The 23,233-nt window shown below is 42.1% G+C and overlaps 1 protein-coding gene across 1 annotated transcript; it reads right to left on the bottom strand.

The window, feature by feature from the left end:
• rufy1 (RUN and FYVE domain containing 1) lies at window positions 1–21,568 on the bottom strand. Its single transcript, XM_041266331.1, has 18 exons — window positions 21,261–21,568; window positions 18,686–18,859; window positions 16,009–16,126; window positions 15,740–15,841; window positions 15,005–15,128; window positions 14,059–14,120; window positions 13,754–13,819; window positions 12,191–12,260; window positions 11,285–11,386; window positions 8,539–8,655; window positions 8,285–8,452; window positions 7,776–7,873; window positions 6,128–6,247; window positions 3,309–3,438; window positions 2,586–2,680; window positions 1,938–1,986; window positions 1,546–1,623; window positions 1–1,173 (listed from the first exon to the last, which is right to left on the bottom strand). The coding sequence occupies exons 1-18, from the start codon at window positions 21,541–21,543 to the stop codon at window positions 1,030–1,032; spliced, it is 2,100 nt and encodes a 699-aa protein (XP_041122265.1). The 5' UTR covers window positions 21,544–21,568; the 3' UTR covers window positions 1–1,029.
• Window positions 21,569–23,233: the final 1,665 nt, after the last annotated feature.

Raw genomic sequence — 23,233 nt, 5'->3', positions numbered from 1 at the left:
TGATTTCGAATTAGATTTATTTGTTACGAAGGCACAGTAACCAAATATGTTTACAGTATAATATTAAAAACATATTTAACAGTCTTGTTATTCTCTTTCCCAGCATTAACACATTTAGAAATATAGTAATATAGGGTTTAATTGCAGCAATAGAAAACTATTTCATCTTGATATTAAGAAAAATGACTGAATCACTAAAGCTATGCAAAATAAAAAATGAACTGCAACACATTCAGTTGGAATGTGTATGTGAACTAGCATGCAAAGATTTAATCAAAATAGACATCTGTAGTAATCAGTAAAGTACCTGAAATGTGTAACCCCAACATTAAGAACATTATGGTACTTTTATTTATTTATATTTTATGATCATAAAAATGGGGCACACAGTTTATTCATGCATCTTAATAACATCTCCAAAATCTATAGGAAAGATCTATAAAAACAATCATACTAAATACATTCCATTTCAGATATGTTCCCAATATTGCAAGCAACATGTGAGCGACAAAATTTTATACTGATCTTAACGGAGTACACAGTGTTTGTGTACACATCCAAATACAAGACTGGTCTTAAGAGTATCTAGTCACATCCATATACAAGACTGGTTGTAACGTAGTATCTAGTGTTTGTGTACACATCCAAATACAAGTACATTATCTACAGCATCCTATAGGTACGTTGTTCACTACATGTGAAGGTACATACAGTACTTCTACTGCACAGTAGTTATTTTCATGCTAAATACATGAATGCAAGGTCACAATGTGAAAGTGTAGTTAATGTACCTGGATTTTGAAATACAGCCGTTGTTTCACATAATAGTACACAAGCAGCTTCATCCCCAACTACGTACTAATAAAGGTCTCCCATTTCAGAAAAGCTTAACAAAGAAGTTAAATATCCCCAGTGGATTGCTGAGGCTCAGGCAGGTGTAGACAGGAGCTGCTCTGCAGTTAGAACGTGTGGCAGGTGCACCCCTCCTCCTCTCCTCTCCTCTCCTCTCCCCTCCCTCCCTCCTTGGATTCAGGAGCTGCTGGAGGAGCTCCTCTGCAGTAAGAACGTGTGGCAGGTGTCGCAGACCCGCACTGCTTTGGGGTAGGATGGCAGAGCAAGCTCGTTACTTGAACACGTGTTACAGTAGATATCCCCACAGTTCCTGCAGTGATGCTAAGCAAAACAAAAAACAAAAGTCACAAGTAGAAAAATGACAAGGGCTTCTTACCAGGCAAAAAATTAAACACCTGCCATCTGTAGCACACACCATAACATAAATGAGGTAACTTTACATTACAGGGAACTCATTCTACATGTATTCTGTAATATATAAAAAGCTCCATGCGCCAGGGTTTGGCAGGAGCTCCGATAGCAGGGCAGGGCAGTGACTGGCAGGAGCTCCGATAGCAGGGCAGGGCAGTGACTGGCAGGAGCTCTGATAGCAGGGCAGGGCAGTGACTGGCAGGAGCTCCGGTGATTTACTTGAATGACTGAAGTTTCACAATATCCGATATGTTCAGTACAAGGAGAAAAGCAGGTGCTTACCTTTCTGCGTGCAATGGAGAACTCCTTTTGGCACTGTTTACACTGAGCTGCTTCATCATCCTTCAGCCAGGCTTGGCCCTGAAATCCCAAACACAGTCATGGAAAGGTTAATGACCAGAATCTACAAGGCCCTGCTTACTGCAGCTGGAAACCAACACAGCAGGATAAATCAAATCAAACTGCTAATGTTACAGAACTACAGCGGCATAATTACAATGCATGTAGGAGCTCCTGAGTTATTTGTTACATTTAAAAATTGCAACATCAGTGTTTTGGTTCTCTTTTAAGAACACATCTGGTATTTACTAAGCACGTGGTACATTTTTAGTGAATACAGCACTCAGCATCTTGGTATTGACAGCCCTCATATCAGGCTAACGAAAGGCAATTACCTTCAGTGCTTTGTTGACTTCTTTACAATCTTCCATTTTCAGTTTTGATCTAAAACAAAGGCAATGCAATGCAGTGTTACTTCTAACAGCGCCAGTATTAATGTTCACATGATATTGTGCTCTGTCTCCTCATCCTCTTCAATTAAATGTTATGTATTCTGCCTCTCTAGAACACTGTTTCAGTGCTTGACAGGTACTCTTAGAGTGGATATCAGTACAAGCTAGAAGCCTGCCCTGCTTTACACAAAAAGGAAACAAGACACAGGGGCGTGAGAATTACACGCAGGGATAAATAAATAAATAAATAGAGTGGAGCATTTGTTACCTGCTTTACCACACTCAGACCCCTAGCTCACTAAATAGCTTGGCATCCCAAATGGTTAATCATTGTCAAAAAAATTCTAACTATTTTAATGAGTAATCCATCCCACAAGTGCAGTGGTATCCAAAATACTACCTGAGCTACCAATGAAGGTGGTGCCAGTCTAGATAGCCACCATTGTAGAAAATGAACAAAAATGGCCCATACTGCATATATTTGAGGGGACAGTGATTAATTATTGTGCATTAACTCTCATAATGACGTATCAGATCAGACATTGCCATTGTTGTTGAATTTTATTTCCCTGCCGGCTCTGCAGTGCTTACTGGCTGAGGTGGAGACCCATTTCTTGCAGAGCCTGCTCCTGTTCCTCACAGATCTTCTGGAGCTGCTTCTTCTCATCCTTCAGGTCTGACAGCTCCTGGAAAAACAACAAGCAGCACACTTCAAATATTCTTGCAATGAATAATGACTGGGGTAAATTTGTTAAAAGATAAAAGGAGGTATACTGTACATACAAAACAAGAATACACACATTGTCAATAGTGTATGTCTGGCCCACACGGACGACAGCGAAGGCCCCTGCCTAGGAAGATGGGTTGTTTTTGTGTGCATCTCTTTTGCAATACTGGTGCAATGCAGTCGACGGACGATAAAATGAAACTCTCAAATTTAAGGCAGGGTTTTGGATTGTTCAAAGTGTGTTTGTAAATTGTCTATAAAAGTAAAACAATGTGCTCACGTGACACTAGCAAATGTCATTCTCTTGGAAGGCATAAAAATGGGTCTATGTCTATTTCTATGTATTATAAAAAATAAAAACCACCAGAACTGTGCATATAAGGCTGGAATTCCACTTCTGATTCCTTGGTAAACTTTTGTGGCTTATTGCGTCACCTGATCCCCTTGATGAAAATAACAATAACAATAACAACAATAATAATAATAATAATGCTGTAATTTACTTTTATTACTATTATTATTATAGTAGTGCTGTTGTTGCACCAGCAGGAAAGCTATAGAATTTTTCTCTCTCTTTTCAGACCCACCTTTTCCAGGCCCCCCACTTGCTGGAGCTGTGTTCTCAGCTGGGTCGTGGTGTCTCTCTCCCTGTGTATCTCTCTCTGGAGGTCCTGTCTCTGCTCCTTCTCCAATTTCAACTGATTCTCCAGCCCCGCGCTGTGAAATACATGATAGTGTAGGCTTATTGTGTCCCTGGTGAAACGCACTGCCAGATACCACCGTAAACAGGTTTGTGACCGTGTGTAATACAGTGCTGGTGGCGTACTGCCTTTACAGACTCTGACCCCAGTCTCCGAGATGAGGTCAACAGCTCAATAAATCGCAGGTAAAACAATTGGCAATCCAAATTCTGTTAAATGCTCTATAAGCACCCCTGCAGGTGGGCATTGCGGTTGAGGCTCTTGTTTGCAGTGTGTGTGGTCTCCAGTTAGACATGCAATGGTGAACTTGCAGAGGTTGGCTAGACAGAGGCTTTCTCATGATATCGAATACAGATTTGCTGATGTTTTTAAAAAGAAATAGAAAAAAAAAGTGAACAAGACCGAATAGTAGTTTTCTGTACTGAATATAATAAATCATGAAACCACTGTCACCCAATCACTCAATTATTGTTGCTGGTATATTTATTAATAAGGTCTATTGGGTGCCAACTGAACTACTGTAGCTCAATAAGAAAGTTTGCAGTGTACCTTAGTATGGGGTTTACGGCAGTTGTTTTGTCCGATTCATTTTGTTTAGTTTGGTTTAATTTCTAATGAAAGGTTCCATTGGTAATGTAAATAAATACTCTACATTCCACTGCATGAAGCAGTTTAACTAGATGTCGCTAGACACTAATGGCTGCTGTAACATCCAGTATGGATAAATACACTATTGGAAACATTTAAACAACAAATAAAGTAGCAGCTCCTACTGGGATATTATACACAGTCTCTCTCGGAGGGTGACATTATTTTCTTAGGACTGGACCACAATACTGTGGCACTTCTTAAAGTGGGACGCTAATCCATGTAGATGGGTATCTAGGATGCTCGGGACATCTTTAGTAACATCCAATCAATGCCCCTTCAGCCAACTTTACACAACATATTTTGATTTAGTATTTCACGCTGTTAACACACTGCTCATAATAATGTACGCAAGATCAATGATATTGGGGTTGGTTGTGCAGCCTAGATAGGGCTCCAGATTAACTTTTTTCCTTAGGACCTAATGGCTCCTAGGACAAAAAAAGGGTATACAAATCCAGCTGTTGGGTGCCTCTGTATGATTACGTTGGTTGCTACCATATTCAACTGCTTAAAATACAACAACTTGTTAAGACACTAAAGTAACACGAAAACAGGAACTTAACACTCACTTGTACTTAGTACTCACTTGTTTGTTGCCTCATTCTGTTGAATAGGTAATCTATGCAGGTGATCCCTGCAATGAACTACATATTTTATATTTACGATGTGTTGTGTATTGAATTGGTGACCGCACCTTTAATTGTGTCCAGTTGTATTGGAAATGGCAAGCTGCAACTCGCATGCTCAGTGTAGTGGAGTCCTGGTCTGACAACATGTAAACACAGCCAGCTCTTATGGTTTTTTTTTTTTTTTTTTTTTTACTGTACTTTGTTTCAGTAAAGAACAAGTTTGTTCTGTTATTTACAATAGTAAGTACACCACAGTAAGCATAGTATCATATATATGAGATATTTCCAAACCACTCTTTTTCATTATCACAATCTGAAAGCTAAGTTTAGTAAATGGCAGTTTTTCTTCTGCAATCAAGTAAGCTGCAGTGCATTTCATTTTTAATTCTCTAAATGTTTTTTGTTTTTTCCCCCCAGTCAGACACTTCCTAATTACAGTCTCAAGTATTTGCATTCTGCTGTCATCGTTCTTAATGGTCAGTTTGAGAATTAAACTCAGTTTTACCTGCAGCAGATGACCCTGGCGATTAAAATCTGTTTGTGGTACCTCAAAACATTATTTAGGCAACCTACAATATGAGTATGTAGTTCACAAACATAACTTTTTTCAGCTTGATATGGTAACCTTTTCAATTGTTTTTTTTCATGAATTATTGACCTTTTACTGCGTTTCCGCCTTTCATTATAACTATCAGAGCATATTGTTAATGACACGTGTGATTTGGTTTTTGGTTCTTGCTCTAATTTTTTTTTTTAATTTAACGTTTCATTGTCACCATCAGAACTGCTGCATGAACCTGTGGTTACGGTATTCTCTGGTGTTAAAACACCACCTCTGGACTTCCAGGCATTTGTGTTCGTTGCTATTGTTCCTCTTGTGCTTCAGTTTTAAACCTGCGATATGCTGGCTTTTTTTGTCCGTTACAGACCGAAGCTACAGTGCATTCAGAAAAACTGACACCAGGTGTGTATGGAATTAGTGCAACATAACCACATAATCGTGTTATTATTTGGATCAGACAGATCCAAACACTTCCTAATACAGACGTCTCTCTAGCTGCTGTAGCTGAAAGGGCACTGCAGCCAGAACGGCTGTGAATAGACATATATTTTGAGGGGCAGTGCAGCAATTGAGAAGGGTACCCACTGCAATTGCTGCATGGCCAGCATTCATTTTGAGCCCTGCAGCAGGACTCAGATAGACAAGTTAATACTTGTTGATAGTACCGGCACATTTGCTTTTCTCTTTGCAGTGCATACTGTTTGGATAAAATAACAGATGCACTTTCTTTTTTGCTGGTGTTTGGGGGATGGTGATTTTTATCATACACAACCATTACACAGGGTCATATTAATGGACATATGACCTATTCCATTAACTCGTAAGGGTTTGTCTCTGCTATATTGCCAGTGCTGTACTCGTACCAGTGCTTGTCCAAGTCTGTGAGCTGTCTCTGCAGAGCCTCCACCTTCCCAGTCAGCTCCTGCTTCATGTCCCGGTCCTTCTCGCTGGCCTCCTTCCTTCCCTGCTCCGAGCTCTGCATCCTGGGGAGTACAGCGACAGTCATACACCACAATCAACACCAACAAATACAGTACAGCCAGCCCTGAAATCCCCAAACATCATCACAGCGCCAGTCACACAGCACAGTCAACACCCTGAAATCCCCAAACCTCATCACAGCACCAGTCACACAGCACAGTCAACACCCCCAAATACAGTACAGTCAGCCCTGAAATCTGGACTGTAACTGGGGAAATGAGAAGAGAGGAGGGAGAGAGTGCAGTGTGTGTACTGTGAGGACTGACAGACACCAGTTTATTTTGTGCTAAACGTGAAACAATATGTTAGCAGCTTACATGACAAATGGCACCCGTATCATGAAAAAATAAAAGTTATCCAATGATTTACATCTAATGCATGTACAGTATATGTACGAAACGCAAGTTACACACAGGCAGATCAACAGCTTGCTCCAGCTACACCTAAAGCTATGGCCAAAGGTACTGCATAACCCCATAGAATTAACACATTTTGCTTCATAAAGTCAAATGAAACCAGCTGAATAATGTTATGTTAACATATTGAATTACACACTGCTTTCTAATGCAAACCCTTTGTCCATAGCTGTACATTATGACACTTGTGCTTCTGGGAAAGACAGTCTCAAACAAGTTTTACCCTAGTCCACGTTCTTATTTCAGCCAAGAACTTAATATTTGTTTTAATTCCAGGGAAAGGTGGAAGTCGGCCATCTAGACAGGGGGCGGAGCCACAGTGCACCAAGTCATTGCCCCAGGCGGGAAGAGATTTGGCAGCTGCGGATTGATGGAGAAACGGTTGCACTCGCTAACCAAGGGGGCGCGATTGACGATACATATGGGGACGTGGTAAAGCGAACTGTTCCTTTGTTATGGTTGTGAGAGAACCGCTGACCAGGACTGTAGAGTAACTGTGAGTGTTTCGTGTTTGTTTGTTTTGTCGTTCTAACTGTACTTGTTTATTCTTGTTAGATGGCGAATACGTACCGGGAACTGTTGCTAAAGGCCAGCACTGCACTGCCTTACACAGTCAAATAGTATTTCACCAATTGCATGTTAGCACTCACTCTGGACTTGTGATCGAGTTTGTGTTTTGTGCGTGTTTATACTGTGTTTATTATTTCGGTACTGAACCCCATGGTTTCACTGTGCAGTACACATTGCTATGTAATGCCAGGGATTATTATTTACGGTCGAAAAACGACCCGGATTATAAAAATAAATAAAGGATTGTTTGGATCGTGAACTTTGTTGTCTGTCATCTGTTTAAAGCACTGCATCACTTCTACACCTGCACACTGCAAATCACTTTTCCATACATACGTACACAATTAATACTGACAGACAGGCACCTCTTTGTATCCAGATTCTGAAACTCGTAAACCCGTTGGAGAATGTCCTAACCAAGTTTCACGACAAAAAATACTGTGTGACAGGAGTGAATTCAATCCATGTCAGTTCCTCAGATCAGCTCGGTCCTGAGCAGAGTGCTTCACTGCACAGAAAGCACGGGCTGGTTCCCTTCCTTTACCTCTCGTCCATTTGTTTCATGGCAGACTCCATCTGAATAATCTTCTCCTCCAGCCGAGTGATGATCTCGTTCTTCTGCTGGACCAGGCTGTCTGCGCTCTGGCAGTGAAAACAAGGAAGGCATCGGGTCAATATGGAATCCCCTTTCACCATTAGAATAACAGTACATTAACAATGCTGCAGGTCTGCTGAAAGCACTTGGTCACCTCACCCTACTGACTTCTGTGCTGTACTAGCCCAAATAGTTTCTTATGTGCTGAATACAATGAGGCTTAGGTGGGCCCTACTGATCACAATAGCTTAAACTACATTGGCAGCAAAAATTAACTGTACAGGAGTCAAAGAGAGTTAATAACGTGTGGAAATCAAGAGCAAAACCACATGGGAATGGAGAGAGGTAACACTGATCAGAGGAAGCCAGGTTTTTAAAGAGTTGCTTATTAACATATGCAGCCTGCGCTGCATGGGTGTGTTTGATGCCCCAAGTGGTCCTGTACAGATCCCCAGTACCTGCGCCTTGTTAAACATCTGCAGGTTGATTGTTTTGACCTCGTCCAGCTGTTGCCGCAGCACCCCGAGTGTGTCCTGCTTTTCATGTGTGTCCTTCTCCAGCAGCTTCATGGCTATCTCCATCTCCTGCTTCATCCCCACCTGCAGCTCCAGCTCCTTCTGCAACTCCTGAAGGGAGCAGCACACAGTCAACACACAGAGCACATCCCCAGCAAACAATCAACAAATCAGCACACCCCAGCACACTCACGGACCTGGTGGATTCTCTTCTCCTCGTTGTACTGTTTCCACACCTCGTTGTACATCTCGTCCAGGCCCTGCCGTGACTGCCTGTAAGTCTCCAGCTCCACCTCACTGTCCTGCTTCGTTACCTACAAGAGGAGCACCACACACTGAGACCCCACAACCGCAGCCAATCACACCGACACACCCGACAACCAGAGCCAAATCACACGAGACACCCACCACGACCAGAGCCAAATCACACGAGACACCCACCACGACCAGAGCTAAATCACACGAGACACCCACCACGACCAGAGCCAAATCACACGAGACACCCACCACGACCAGAGCCAAATCACACGAGACACCCACCACAGCCAGAGCTAAATCACACGAGACACCCACCACGACCAGAGCCAAATCACACGAGACACCCCCCACGACCAGAGCCAAATCACACGAGACACCCCCCACGACCAGAGCCAAATCACACGAGACACCCCCCACAGCCACAGCCAAATCACACGAGACACCCACCACGACCAGAGCCAAATCACACGAGACACCCACCACGACCAGAGCCAAATCACACGAGACACCCACCACAGCCACAGCCAAATCACACCGACACCCCCCACGACCAGAGCCAAATCACACGAGACACCCCCCACGACCAGAGCCAAATCACACCGACACCCCCCACGACCAGAGCCAAATCACACGAGACACCCCCCACAGCCACAGCCAAATCACACCGACACCCACCACGACCAGAGCCAAATCACACGAGACACCCCCCACAGCCACAGCCAAATCACACCGACACCCCCCACGACCAGAGCCAAATCACACCGAGACCCCCCACGACCAGAGCCAAATCACACCGAGACCCCCCACGACCAGAGCCAAATCACACCGACACCCCCCACGACCAGAGCCAAATCACACCGACACCCCCCACGACCAGAGCCAAATCACACCGACACCCCCCACGACCAGAGCCAAATCACACCGAGACCCCCCACGACCAGAGCCAAATCACACGAGAAACCCACCACGACCAGAGCCAAATCACACCGACACCCCCCACAACCAGAGCCAAATCACACGAGACACCCCCCACAGCCAGAGCCAAATCATACCGACACCCCCCACGACCAGAGCTTAATTTAGTGTGGACTGTAGGGGGACCAGAGACCAGAGCCAAATCACACCGAAACCCCCCCCCCGACCAGAGCCAAATCACACCGAGACCCCCCCCACGACCAGAGCCAAATCACACCGACACCCCCCACGACCAGAGCCAAATCACACCGACACCCCCCCCACGACCAGAGCCAAATCACACCGACACCCCCCACGACCAGAGCCAAATCACACCGACACCCCCCACGACCAGAGCCAAATCACACGAGACACCCCCCACAGCCACAGCCAATCACACCGATACCCCCACGACCAGAGCCAAATCACACAGGACACCTTCCCACAGCCAGAGCCAATCACACCAACACTCCCCCACGACCAGAGCCAATCACACGAGACACCCTACGACCAGAGCCAATCACAATGACACCCCACAACCACAGTCAATCACAATGACACACCCCACGACCAGAGTCAATCACATTGACACACCCCACGACCAGAATGAATGGATTAATCAATCCATGGGATATAGCTACTGGTTACAGTTTAATCAAAACAGTGTTCTTGGGAGGGGGAGGGGGAGGTTTAAAAGCCCATATACATGTTGTGGAGGAGTGCATGTTCCTAACAGTAATATGCAGGCTCTAGGGCCCTGGCTTAGGAACATGCATCCATCTCAAAAGGGCTTATAATTGCTTAATGAATTGGTTTAATTTAAAAATTAAACTGATAATTGTTGGGTCTTTGAAAGGGGCATGAGAGTTCGAGAGCGTGAGAGAGGAGGAGATATCGAATGAGTGTGTAGAGGTAACGATTTAAAAAGTGACTTGTGTATTTCCCTAGGGTAAATGGGTTTAGCCTGCCCCTGTTTAGATAGTGCTATATTTCTTTAGTTTAGGAGCTAAAGAAGGGTTAGATTTTGTTTTGTTTATATTGTTTTGTTGTAAACAATAAACATAGGCTACAGCGATTTTTGGCAATTCTGGTGTTTGGAGTACTTACTGGAAGAAACACAACATCTACAACAGCAGACATAGTGACACGGACTGGCTTCACCACAATGTATATATCGTTATTTTGTTTTCATTTATTCGAGAGGTAATGATCAGTGGATGCTAAGGAGTTGGACTCAAACCCAAACCTCAGAGGCAACACTACTGAAGCAGCCCCATAATGAAGCATTTCAGCGAGACCAATTCTTTTAAATGCAGGCAAAACTCTTAAGACTTACATGAACCCAATGCTATTGGAAACGGTATAGATAAACTAAAATGGGTTTATGCAATGTAAAGGAAGGATAATATTCAATGTGGTACCAGTCCTGCAGACGTTGGGGTTAAATTAAGAATGTCCCGTCAATGGTTGTAAATGGATATTTGGGGTATCACTGCACAGTGTCAAGATGACATCTATTCAAGCATACCCAGAAATGTAGTGGGCAAGGGATGTCAGTGAGTGGGGTAAAAGGGGCAAACAAATCTCCAGCCCCAGGGGTTGTGCACTCAGGTCCCAAACTTTCTGGATGAGGTGTATGTGCCTCTGTATGGAGTCTCCCTGGTTTTCCACAAAGCTCATCGGTGGAGCGTGGTCCCTCCTGACACTAAGCTATAGCACTGCATTGCGCACCTCCACTCTGCGCTTGCTGCTCTGCTTAATGGACGAGTTCTCTTCTCTCAGCTGCTCCTGCTCCTTCTCCAGAGCCTGAATCCGGTCTGTCGCGGCAGCCATCTGTGGAGAGAGGGACAGAGCATTATACACGCTGCTCTGTACAGAGTGTTACACACTGCAGCCCCGCGCTGCTCTGTACAGAGTGTTACACACTGCAGCCCCGCGCTGCTCTGTACAGTGTTACACACTGCAGCCCCGCCCTGCTCTGTACAGTGTTACACACTGCAGCCCCGCCCTGCTCTGTACCGTGTTACACACTGCAGCCCCGCCCTGCTCTGTACCACCTCCACTGCTCTGTTAGGGAAGGTGTAGTGCCTTTATAATTCATAACAATTCTAATACGTTTTCTTCAAGAGTTAGCAAATTCAAACATAATTAACTGATTTTCTTACTGTTGTATGCTATTTGTAATAATGCCAGCATGAAAGAGATTTCCTCATTCAATTCAGAGTACCATGTGACCCCACCTCTTAATATGTACAGTAGGTGGAGTTATAAACAAATGAAATGAATTGCAACTTCAGAGTCACAAATAAAAACACACATCCATTCAGAGAATCCTAACTGCCAGCATTGCCATCTATTATGAATAGAACAAAAAGCTTTGGGTTTCTCATAAATACCCAGAGAATTAATTCAGCAGATTATGAACCATGCAGTGTGTCCTGTGATCGACTGTGTTATAAATTTGGGTGAAGCAGACATCTAGCTGGTAGTGAGCTACAGGCTGCATTAAGCATCTCCACCCACGTGTGTAAGGAGGAGCACAGTGTCAAGTGTCTCCAAGGGCTGTGCTCCAGATGGAAGCAGGGCTTAGGGGCTCTAATACAGGTTCAGTGACTCAATTCGATTTCACAAACGCACCTCTTCAATGAACTTTGAGTTAGCCTTCTCCAACGAGTCCAACTTTGCCTGGAGATCAGTCACGGTGCAGCTGTGAAAAACAAGAATGCCTGTGACATGACTAGAACTTGAATAGAAAATTTGAATTTAGCTTTTGTGGATTCTGTTGCTATAACATTTTGTTCTTTGTTCTTTTAGACAGAACAGAAAAATCTGTTTGTGGTGTGACGGGGTGCCCATCCCTTGTGTGATTTATTATTTGTGTATGTATTCATTTGTTGTTGTTGTTATTATTATTGTGTTTATGTGCGGGCGGTTGAGCACCGTCCGTCTTTTATTATTTACTGTTTGAGACCAGCAAAATGTGCAGATTACATTTTTACCAGTTTTAACGCTTGAGATGAGATCTGTAATGGTCGATTTTTAAAAGTGAAATAAAATAAAAACCATCGAAGTGTGAGTATTGTGATTTTTATGTATGTTTACCAGAGTATTTATACTTCTAAATAATGCAGGAAGATTGTGCTTCACTGATTTTGAGATTCAATTATACGACGACTTAAAAACTGTAAAGTTAAAGCACAGCACAGAGTAGCACTCTCTATAGAGGCAGAATCACCAAACGCCTGCTTCGCCCACACTGTACCAGTAGATTCACTGCACTAATGTGATGTGCATTTTTACAGGAGGGAAATCGGAGAATCAGCTGCAAGACAGCCACAAATATGACTATGTTAATGCTGTGTAAGAATGGTCTCAAAATAATAGGTTTACCTCGAGAGGCTGGAGTCTCCATTGAGGTTGATATTAATGATAATAAATTGCAAAAGTTAGTAAACTGAATGCGAAGGTTGTTGCCAGTTACTGCGAAAAATATGCGCATTTTAGCCTTAGAGGGAACACTGGACTTAAGTCTGTTTAAAAGAAAAATAAACAACTGCTATGCATGCTGGTTTTGCAACCAGGATCTACTTGTTAGTGTTTGTTTGTTTGGCCCTTGTGCTTTTTTTGTTTAGTGCTTTGTTTAAATCTTTTCTTTTATTATTTAATAAACATGCTGAGCACCATTGCGCTTCAGTTTTTGCCCCGTCCTTCTTTGTTTTGTGTTGCTTCTTCCAGGTCTGTGATGTCACCACACCTACGCACTGCAACCACTCTGCCACAGTGGCTTTTAACGATTGTTTCTTATTGCTAAATTGTCAAAACTTTATTGAATTAAGACAAAGATTTGTGTACATCATAACATTAAGACTTTGTACATTTTTTTTTTTTTCTGCAATTGAATTCATTCTGTCTGGCTACGAGGTGAATTTACTGTTTTAGACCCCCAATAAAATGTGCATTGATCAGTTGATCAGCTGGGAGCAGCAGCATGTGAGAATGACACTCCTTGATTGGATTCAGAATTATAGAAAGTCTTAATCTACATTGGGGAACTGAAATAGACAAGCAAAAATTCTTTGAAATCCATATGCAACAGGCAGGAATATATCTCCTCAGGTTCTGATCGTCTCAATAACATGTGTTAAAGAATGTCCTAACCAAGTTTCATCTTCCAGCTTTGTTCCAGTGTAAGTGTCCTACCTTAAATGGCGATTCAGTTCTTCAATGTAGTGCTTCTGGTCTAGTATAGCGGTCATTTCCCCATCACTGGAAGAAGCAGAACTAGTTATTATGTACAATAAGCTTATACTTTAATCAAACTCAGTTAAAACATAAAAATACTAAAAGAAACATGTCAATTCCATGACATGCACAGCACTGAGTCAACAGGAAAGACCTGCATTTTTCTGGAGAAATACTGTTCTCATTTTCAACAGAATCTCACTTCACACCACCGTCAAGTAACCCTGAATGCCAGCGTCTGTACAGTCTGAATAAATACTTACTCTTTGTGGCTTTCATTGGATTGAGGATCCTTGAAATACAACGAGAAGTCAATGACGCCAACCTGTCAACAGAAAAGGAAACTGAGCATCAGTGACACACAACACTAAAAGACAAAACAATGTTTCAAACGGTTTTTTTTTTTATTACTTTTTGAAATGTCTCATGTCCTTTCTTTTAAACCTGAATTGGTTAGATTATAAATTACAAACAAGGCTTCTAGTTTTGGGGTTTTATTTTTGATCACGTGATGTCCTTTTGAACATATTTTGAGCCGCTTTCTTAATCAAACACAAATTCCTAAGGAAATTGTTTGTTTTTACCCTCATATCTTGATGGAGTTAACAAACGACATGCATTGATCTCACCTGATTCTATTAGAACCTGCATTTCATTCTGGCTCGAATCGCTGAATTCAGCTTATTAATTTCCACTGCGTTAGTTTCTAGTAGTGCGTCGCTAATTTAAACAATCTGGTATTCAGTTAAGGCTTAGCTAATCTGGCTCAATGTATACAGATGGATACTGTAAGTTACTTGGCATTGCTGATGTGGAAAACCATTCCTCAAGCAGGAATGAAAACTAGACAAGTGAAGAAACCAACATTGCAGCACTACCACCATGGATCATAGTGCACATGAAATCTATAAGTGTTACACAGCTGCTAATGAATGCAGCATTTACAAAGGGGATCGCAAACCCTTCCTGAATGACGGACATCCATATGAAAGTGTGCTTATGAACTGCAGCTGCGTAGCCTTTCAGTACAACACTGCAAGCTGACAATAAACTGGGCAAATTTGGTGCTGTTGCCTTATAACAGCAGCAACATACAATTACAAGGATTATGGCTGGGTTTGATCATTTAGCACCAGTAGGCGCTCTGGTACTAAATTTTCAAAACAGTTTAGCAGCAATCTTCAAAACGATTGCATGGCTGGTCCTGACCTGAGAATCCAGGTCCTCTCCTTTCAAGCACAGGTTTGCATCAATGACGTTGAGTCCCACCAGCAGGCCCACAACCACTGCGCCCTCCTCCTCCAGCATCAGCGCGCCTGGCTCGTAGAACTCACTGCGGAGAGAGAGGGGGTCAGACCCAGACTCACTGCCTAGCTTCTCTCAATGTGCCTCAGAAGGCTTGCCTTACACTGGCCAAACAAAAGGGTGTGGCAGACCATGAGCAATCAGACAGTCATCTCCAAGAAACCTCAGAAATGACTGCAATCTCCTGAGATGTCAGCTGTTCTGCTAAATTCTCCTTTCTGTGGTAGATACAGATACACGTTACTCTATTTGTTACTCTAGCCTGCTTTAATGTGCATTATATGTAAAAAATGTTGGATGGAAAGTCGAATTTGCCCGAGTGGTAGTGAAAAAGTTAAATGGAGAGTTAGATGCATTCTGGGGGCTGTAGGCACTTGGGGCTAGACAGTTGTAGTACTTGCTCGCTCTAAAAATGGCTGCCTGCAGAGTGAGAGAGAACAGTGAAGACCCATAGGCTCCACTAGTGCTGATTTATAGATTTTATGTTCTGCAGTGAAAATCAAAGGGTTGTGTGTGAAGGAGTCTGCAATGTGGTGTACATACAGCAGACACAACGCAGAGTGGAGAGGGACAGAGAATACAATCACATCGGCTTTCTGAACAAAAGGCAACATTGCCAAATTTTACTTAAGATCTCACCTGAGTAGGTCCTTGCGCTCAATCAGAGCCCTCATGTAATCGGCCACTTTCTTCTGCATCAGGGCCAGGTGAAGCCAGGCTCTTGCTCTCCCCACACAGGTCCTTTAACAAACAACAGGTGTCACAAACATGCATTAAATACATCCGTATACACATACACATACAGTACATACACACCCCAAAGGTGGGCACTATATCCCTAAATCCAGATGCAATTCCAGCTGAGTTATTCTGGGATGCTATGCAAATGAAGAGTGGTAAAGACATACTTCAGCCCTGGCAGATCCCGCGCGCTGGCTGCAATGTCCGCTGACTCCGGGCACAGCTTCTCCACCAGCTCCAGCGGAGCCCAGAAGGACTTGTTCTGTCCAATGAATGACTTCTTTGCTGAAAGAACAAACACTGGAATATTGCAACAAATCCAGTTTGAAAAGTATTCGATGGAATAAATGACCATGTACTTTTGCACTACAAGGAATACTTTTAACAATCAGAACTTCTCACCCATTAGCATAACTGCAGATTGTTCATTTTTTCCATACTTTATATTCACTTTGACTTGGGTGAAGCCAACTTATACAACCACTACACCATAAATTAAATTACTGTGCAGCACATGTTTAGCATTGACTGTATAAAGAGAGTGGTGAGGGTATGGAATGGGTTACCCAGCCGTGTTGTCAATGATGAATCACTGGGATCCTTTAATACCTTCAACTTTTACCCAAAGTTTTGAGATCAGCCAGCTTCTACGAACCGGATGAGCACTGATGGGCAGAACGGCCCCCTCTCTTTCATTTCATACATTTTCTTCTGTTCTTACATATCAGGTGACTCACTGCGTGACCCCAAGCAAGTCACTTAACCTCCTTGTGCTGTCTTTCAGGTGAGACGTTCTTGTAAGTGACCCTGCAGCTGATGCATAGTTCACACACCCTAGTCTCATGTCTTCTAAAGTGCTTTGTGATGGTGGTCCACTATGAAAGGCGCTACATAAAATAAATATATTTTTTTAAAGTGTTAAGTATCTCTCACTGGTTAACAATGAAGAGAAATGTGGACAGCTGGTTTGGTATAAGACACTAACTACGCAGAGGTGGTAATGCAGTTAGTTACAGCAGGTCACGCAGGCAAGGAAAACAGTCAAACATGGACAATATTTTAAAAAGCAAGGCAAAGTATAATAAAGCCTAGTGAAATCATGGTAAAGGAAAGCATTGTAAAACACAGGTATGGTAAAGCATATTTAAAAACCAGGGTGATCTAATGCACAGTATAATCCTTGGAAAGCAGTCGTGACTCCAGGACTGGAAGCGGGAAAGCAGAGGCGAGCCAGACAGATGACAGACAGAGGGAGACCCATGGAAGATAAATTAAGAAGCTCCAACAAAGGACTGTAGTAAAGTCAGTTTTTAGTAAAGTCAAAATTACCAAGGTGACTTACAATGTAATATTATATATTCACTGCCAATACATTATATAGCTTAAATGAGCCTCAAGTAGAACATTATCCATCTAGGTTTTTCTTTTAAACTTGCAATCAAGAGTCATTCTACATTTTCAAGAATGGACAAACCACAGATGTTTAAGACCCCCCCCCATTACATTAAGATGTAATGGGGCTCTGGGCACAAAGAAAATAGGAGGCCCCCATAAACACATTGCATCAATAATAAAGCAAATCAAACATTGATGTCTAATTTAACTACTCAATTTTGCAACACACAAATCTGAATAAAATATCTACCTTAGGAAATTGACTTTGATGCATGGAATCACCATAAATGTAAAAAATGCTTCAGCTTTCTCTTAGCACTCCCGTTTAAGTAACGGCGATCCATACCGGGTGTTTTGTACACAAATACTAATAACTGTCATATCTTTTACTGTCTGCGAGTTCAGACGCACGCTGTTCACATCGGACCAATCGCACAGCAAGTCATTTGCATATTAGAAAGTGCATTACGAATGTGCATCTGTCATCTTTTTTTGTGCATCTGTTTTACAGTTTGCAAAAAAGTCTACAACAACAGTACATTTTTGCTGTAATTACAAATGCTTGGAAATTGTATTCTGTCATTAATATGCTAAATAAAAATATTTAAGAATATTATTTATTTTGCCACAGCAGTGTTACAGTGTTTTTTCCTGGGGGCCCCATTAATCCTCTTCTGAATGTAGCCTGCCTTTTGATGTGTTTATAAAGTCTACATATAACTACCATTCAGGTGCAAGAATATATGACATATCTACAAGAATGTACACTTCAACACATGTGTTTCTACAGTGCTTGTAAAATGTACAGAATACAGGACAAATAAGTAAAGGGAAAGGTTTGTTAAAAACTACAGTACTGTTTACTTGTTAATCACAACACGATGGAATAGCTTCCAAGTAAAGTGACAACACAGGAAAATAAAATAAGGGAATGCACTGATAAAAAAATAACTTCTAGAACTGTTTTGTTTAACAGTATAGGCACCTCTTTTACTCGCAGGTGGTACAAGCTGTGGGTCCAGTTTTGTTCCTTTCTCACTCTTGTGCTTGGGTATCAACCAAATGACCGTCACTACTGACAATGACTCGGAGAGGCTTTGAAATGTTCTTATGAAATACAAATTGCTACTCTCATTTACGGTTATCACATAATTATGCATAAAGCTGTAGCCAACAAAAATCAACATCACTGAAAATATGAATTATTATTATACATCATGAAACACAATAAAAAAAAATGCACAAAACTTTATATTAATTTAAGTAATCAGTTACAATAATAGAACCGGTTTTACAGATGCTTTATCCAAGCCATAACTTAAGATACTCAATCATATAGTCCACTCTGTATAATGAAACTAAGATGGGAGAGCAGCCTGTTCCAGCAGATCCCTGCGAATGGGATGACTCAGCAGCACTTGAGTATTCCTGCCAGCAGGTGCGACTCACCTTTGAGTGCGTGCTTCAGGCAGTGCTCCAGGACCACAAGGAATTGCTGCAACGGGGGGGAGTGCGAGTCCAGCGAGCGGCCCAGACTCACAGCAGACTGGATCAGCACCTTCACGCTCAGCTGCATCATATTCAACAGGTTGGAGCGCTCCACAGCCATGTGGTCCTTCACAGCTTAAACAACAACCAAACAACAGCTTTAGCAAGAGAGAAAGGCAACACACACTGCAGACGGATAGAGGTGTTACTCTGTATCTGTGCATAACATTGCTGTATTTCTGTATGTGTACAGCAATATGAAAGAAACTGGCTTACACTGTGCACTTACTGTTACGTAAACACTAAAGCAGCAGCATGACTGACAGGAGGATTTCCTGCTTCAGGTTTTGAATATTCCGCATGGAATTGTTTTGGATTAGGGAGGGGTGCTCAGGTGTGTAGTGGGGATGGAACACCTTTACAATCTGAACGGGAACAAGTCTTAAAAATAGGAGTCTTTCCTTTTTTACACCCATGAATAATAAAGAACTTCTGGATTTCTTATAAGAAAAAAGTCTAAACAGCCGTAAATATATTATTACAATTCAAGTATCTAATGTAACCATGCCACCAGAGTGCATACAATATAGTGCTAGTAAACATTAGTTAGTACATGTATTTTGACTCCTTTGTATTTCATTAATTTAAATGTACAATTTAGTAAAGGTGAACTGTTTTTAGTGTACCATTATTTATTTTAGGCCAGCTGCGTTTTTTTTTTTTTTTGCCACTATACTCCTGGGTATGAGTAATCCCATCCCACTTATGGCTTCAGTGAGAATGGATGGAAACTCCTTTGACTCTGCTGGAATGTTACTCTCCTGGTGGAGAGAACATTTCTGGCAATACAACAGAAAAATCAGTCAAAATCGATAGCAGACGGTTCTCCAAACACGTATTAAAAAACTCTGAGTGCTCCAGACCACCCTGCAGTACACAGTGTAAGGTAACTGCTTGAGTGCTCCGAAGCACATTATTATTAGAAATAAACACCGGTCTACATTACTGTAAGTTAAGTATTAGGAAAATAAAATACAAGCCTGAGTGGTCCCGCCCCCCTCGCAGTACACAACACACTGTATCATAGTTTTGCTGGAGTGGTCCGGTGTGGTGTTATTTTGTGGTATGCCGTGTATGCCACTTACCCAGTCATGCCCAAATGATTTTAGCTCAGAAAGCACTGAAACGCCCACCTGAACGGGGTACAATGTACTGAGTTTGGTCCTTAAAGTTTTTTTATAAATATTATTTTTTTCACAATTCAGCAAATATATGTGACTTTAACTGATGACTAACAAATTGGGTTATCGGAAATTGCAAATATATATGATGTTGTGGGTGCACTACTGTTTATTTTGTTCGCAGTCATCAGTCACACACTGTGCCCTTAATTAGAGCCTTGGGTGGCTGGAGATCTCATTTTAAAAGGTGTCAATAGAACTTTTTAAATTATACCCACTAGACTTCCCTGATGTAAAACGAATGGTACTTCCTCACTGAACTAAACTCTTATATCATTAGAGTCAGGGTCAACTGTACATATTAACATAGCTTACATTAACATGGTAACATTCCTATATAGAGTGAATAGGTTTACTGCAAACACTGTATCTCCAAATGTTATTATCTAGCTATAGCCAATATAACATATCCAATGCAGAGTCCTTGGTATACAGACAAACAGTATGCATATACACCTCATTTAATACAATTATTATATATTCTAGCCATCTGTTTAAATGAGGGAACACAATCACATGTAGAAATTTGGAAATAATGTAGATTCCACAGCTTAAATCTGTATATTGTTTTAACACAATGTTAAGGTCTGTAGCAACTTATTAACACAGCTAATGGTTCTGAAGTGTATATATTAAAAGAAAGCCTAAAACAGTAGCCTATTCAATATTGTCTTTCTTCACACTGTACTGTAGGCTATACCGCTGTCACTGTATAAACAAGCATAAACCGGTACTGCTCCTCGGTTCCAGTTGCCTGACATACATTCCTATGCAATGCAAGCTATATCATTAGTATCTGTACTAGTAAGCACCAACAACTGCATTGCTGAACGGCTGATCTAGCCTTGGTTTCATATCTACAGCAGCAACTAGAACCGAAGAGCAACTCCCTAACACCGCCTCAAAAACAGACAACGCAGAGAATAACATCTGAAGCTACTAAAGATCTTTGCTGTCTAGGTGTGACGGGCTTGACAGACAGCAAGACTATCTAGTGTTAGTGTTCCTGTACCTGCTCGACATTCCACATTAAACTTGGTACCTGTCTGCATTTTTTAAATTGATCTAACAAGGTTTAAGGATGACAAACCAGGAAGAATTTTGTTTTTTTAGAGTATGTGAGTTAAGCGTAACAACCCACAGTTTTGACAGCATCAGTGCAACACTGCAAAGTCGTGTTATTTCAGATAAACAATCGATATAAGTAACCTAAGTAGGTGAGGATTGCCGCGTATGGGTTACTGTTTTTACAAAAAGCCTCAACGTCAGTTCCAGGAAGTATAAATGTCGTGTACCTTTTTTGGGAGGGTTGTTTTCGCTTCTGGCGGGTTGCTGTTTCCCTGATAATCCCACAGAAACAGCCGCGGCAGACCTTAAAGCACTCCCACTCACGCTAGTCAAGCTCTCTGAGGCTTTCCTGGCAAGCGTCAAGATCGGAGCCGACCAGCCACCCTCCTCCGCAGCTTTGTCCTTGTCTGCATCGTGCCCGGCGGTCTCCTGCCAGCTGTCCACAATCTCAAAAGATTCTTTGCTGGTGTCTCCAGAACTGCTGTTGACATCTTCAGCTTCTTCAGCCATCTTAAAAACAAACACGTGACTGATAGCAAGCCTGATCAATCACGTTATGATGACAGCGAGCAGACCTGAGCAATCACGTTATGACGACATCGAGCAGACCTATGTGGTGCCCGTATGTGGTGCAGGTGGACAAGTTGAATGTGTTTGTCTGTCTACTCAATTACCCAACATCTAGAGAACAGCGCAGACAATTCTATAAAACTATCAGCCATTTATCACGCAAATAAACTGTTCTGTGCCTATGCAGCAATGTCGCCATCAGATTGAAATGCAGTCGTCCAGTTTGAAATGTTTGCGTGAAGCACACTAGTGTAATACAAATGTGTCTCTTTTTGATCCGTAAATAACGGTTAAAAGTCGCAAAAGTGTACCGGAAGCCATAAATAGTACAGTATTTCACGTTAGATTTCGAAATGTCACATTTTTTAATTTGTGTCAGTTTTTTGTTAAGTATATGTAGAACGACAAAGCTGTTTGTAATTCAATACGTTAACTTAGCATTATTCAGCAGGTTTCATTCGACTTGTAAAATCAGTTCAATATTGGGTGAGACTAAACTTTTGGCCAGCTCTGTAGGTTAGTGCTCATTACGGGTATAACTTATTCCACTTGTTCTGATCAGTTAAACCAATAACCGGGATCATTTGTTTGGTATGATGCAATCAGGAGTAAGTTAATACAGATTTGCAGGATTTTCTATTCCGCATTTTAGCCCACTTGCTCTGTCCACACTATATCTTGAAACCGTAGTTGCCTTTAAACCGTCTTAAAAGTGCTAAATACGGTTACGCAGCGTTTAAATATGCCGTACTCGAGAACTTAACTCAACACCACCATGGTGCAGTGTCGAGTCCGATTCTAAATTAGACAGCATCAGGTAAGTGCGGCTTGTCAGAAGTGTGGACGCTGTAATACCAAAATAAATAACGTACACGTTTGTGTATCCTCCAATATCCCAACGTGCTTTGTGATGTGTTTTGGCGCATTGACATTACAAGTACAGTACTCAGAACGGGCGCGTGAAGGATTTGAGAACGATATCAATACTGCTGTACCATTTTAAGGCTTATGTTGTAAACGCTTATGTTGTAAACTTATTGCCACTCGCATTTCCACTCTGAGTGGGATAAGAACATGTGATGCTGGCGACTAATGCTATCAGACAGCTGTGAACACAGTGCATAAAATATCTGCCTGGTCATACGGAAATTGTTGACCAGTCGTTATCAACCCAGGTGCAAAGGACTGCCGTTTCTCACCTCACACTTGTTCCCGCTCAATGGGATTACTCGTTACGCAAACCCAAAGAATCACACTTTGGCGAATAAAATACATATTTCTGGCATGCTGAGTCTATGCAAAGATTGCTTGTATGGCGAGATCGTTGCTGCCTTCTTCATCACTGATACCTTGTGTTTAAAAAACAAACCCATAATGTTCATGCTGAGCAGCGCAGTGTCTTCCGTGGGCATAGGCTCCATATTTGCAAGGTTGTGCATGACGGGGTACGATCGTATTAAGCCCGATTAAACATGAAACGATACTTTAGTGTGGACGCTGGATTAATTAAAACATTTTTGAGAACGGTTCTTGAGATCCCTTATGTAGTGTAGACCGGGCGTAAAGCTACAATTGACCCGCTATGGCCATCTTTAGCAGAGGTGGTGATGGCACTTCAATACAGTACCGT

Source organism: Polyodon spathula, chromosome 12, assembly GCF_017654505.1.
Source record: "Polyodon spathula isolate WHYD16114869_AA chromosome 12, ASM1765450v1, whole genome shotgun sequence".
In the NCBI taxonomy this organism is placed as follows: domain Eukaryota; kingdom Metazoa; phylum Chordata; class Actinopteri; order Acipenseriformes; family Polyodontidae; genus Polyodon; species Polyodon spathula.
This window is presented reverse-complemented; position numbering and strand designations above follow the sequence as displayed.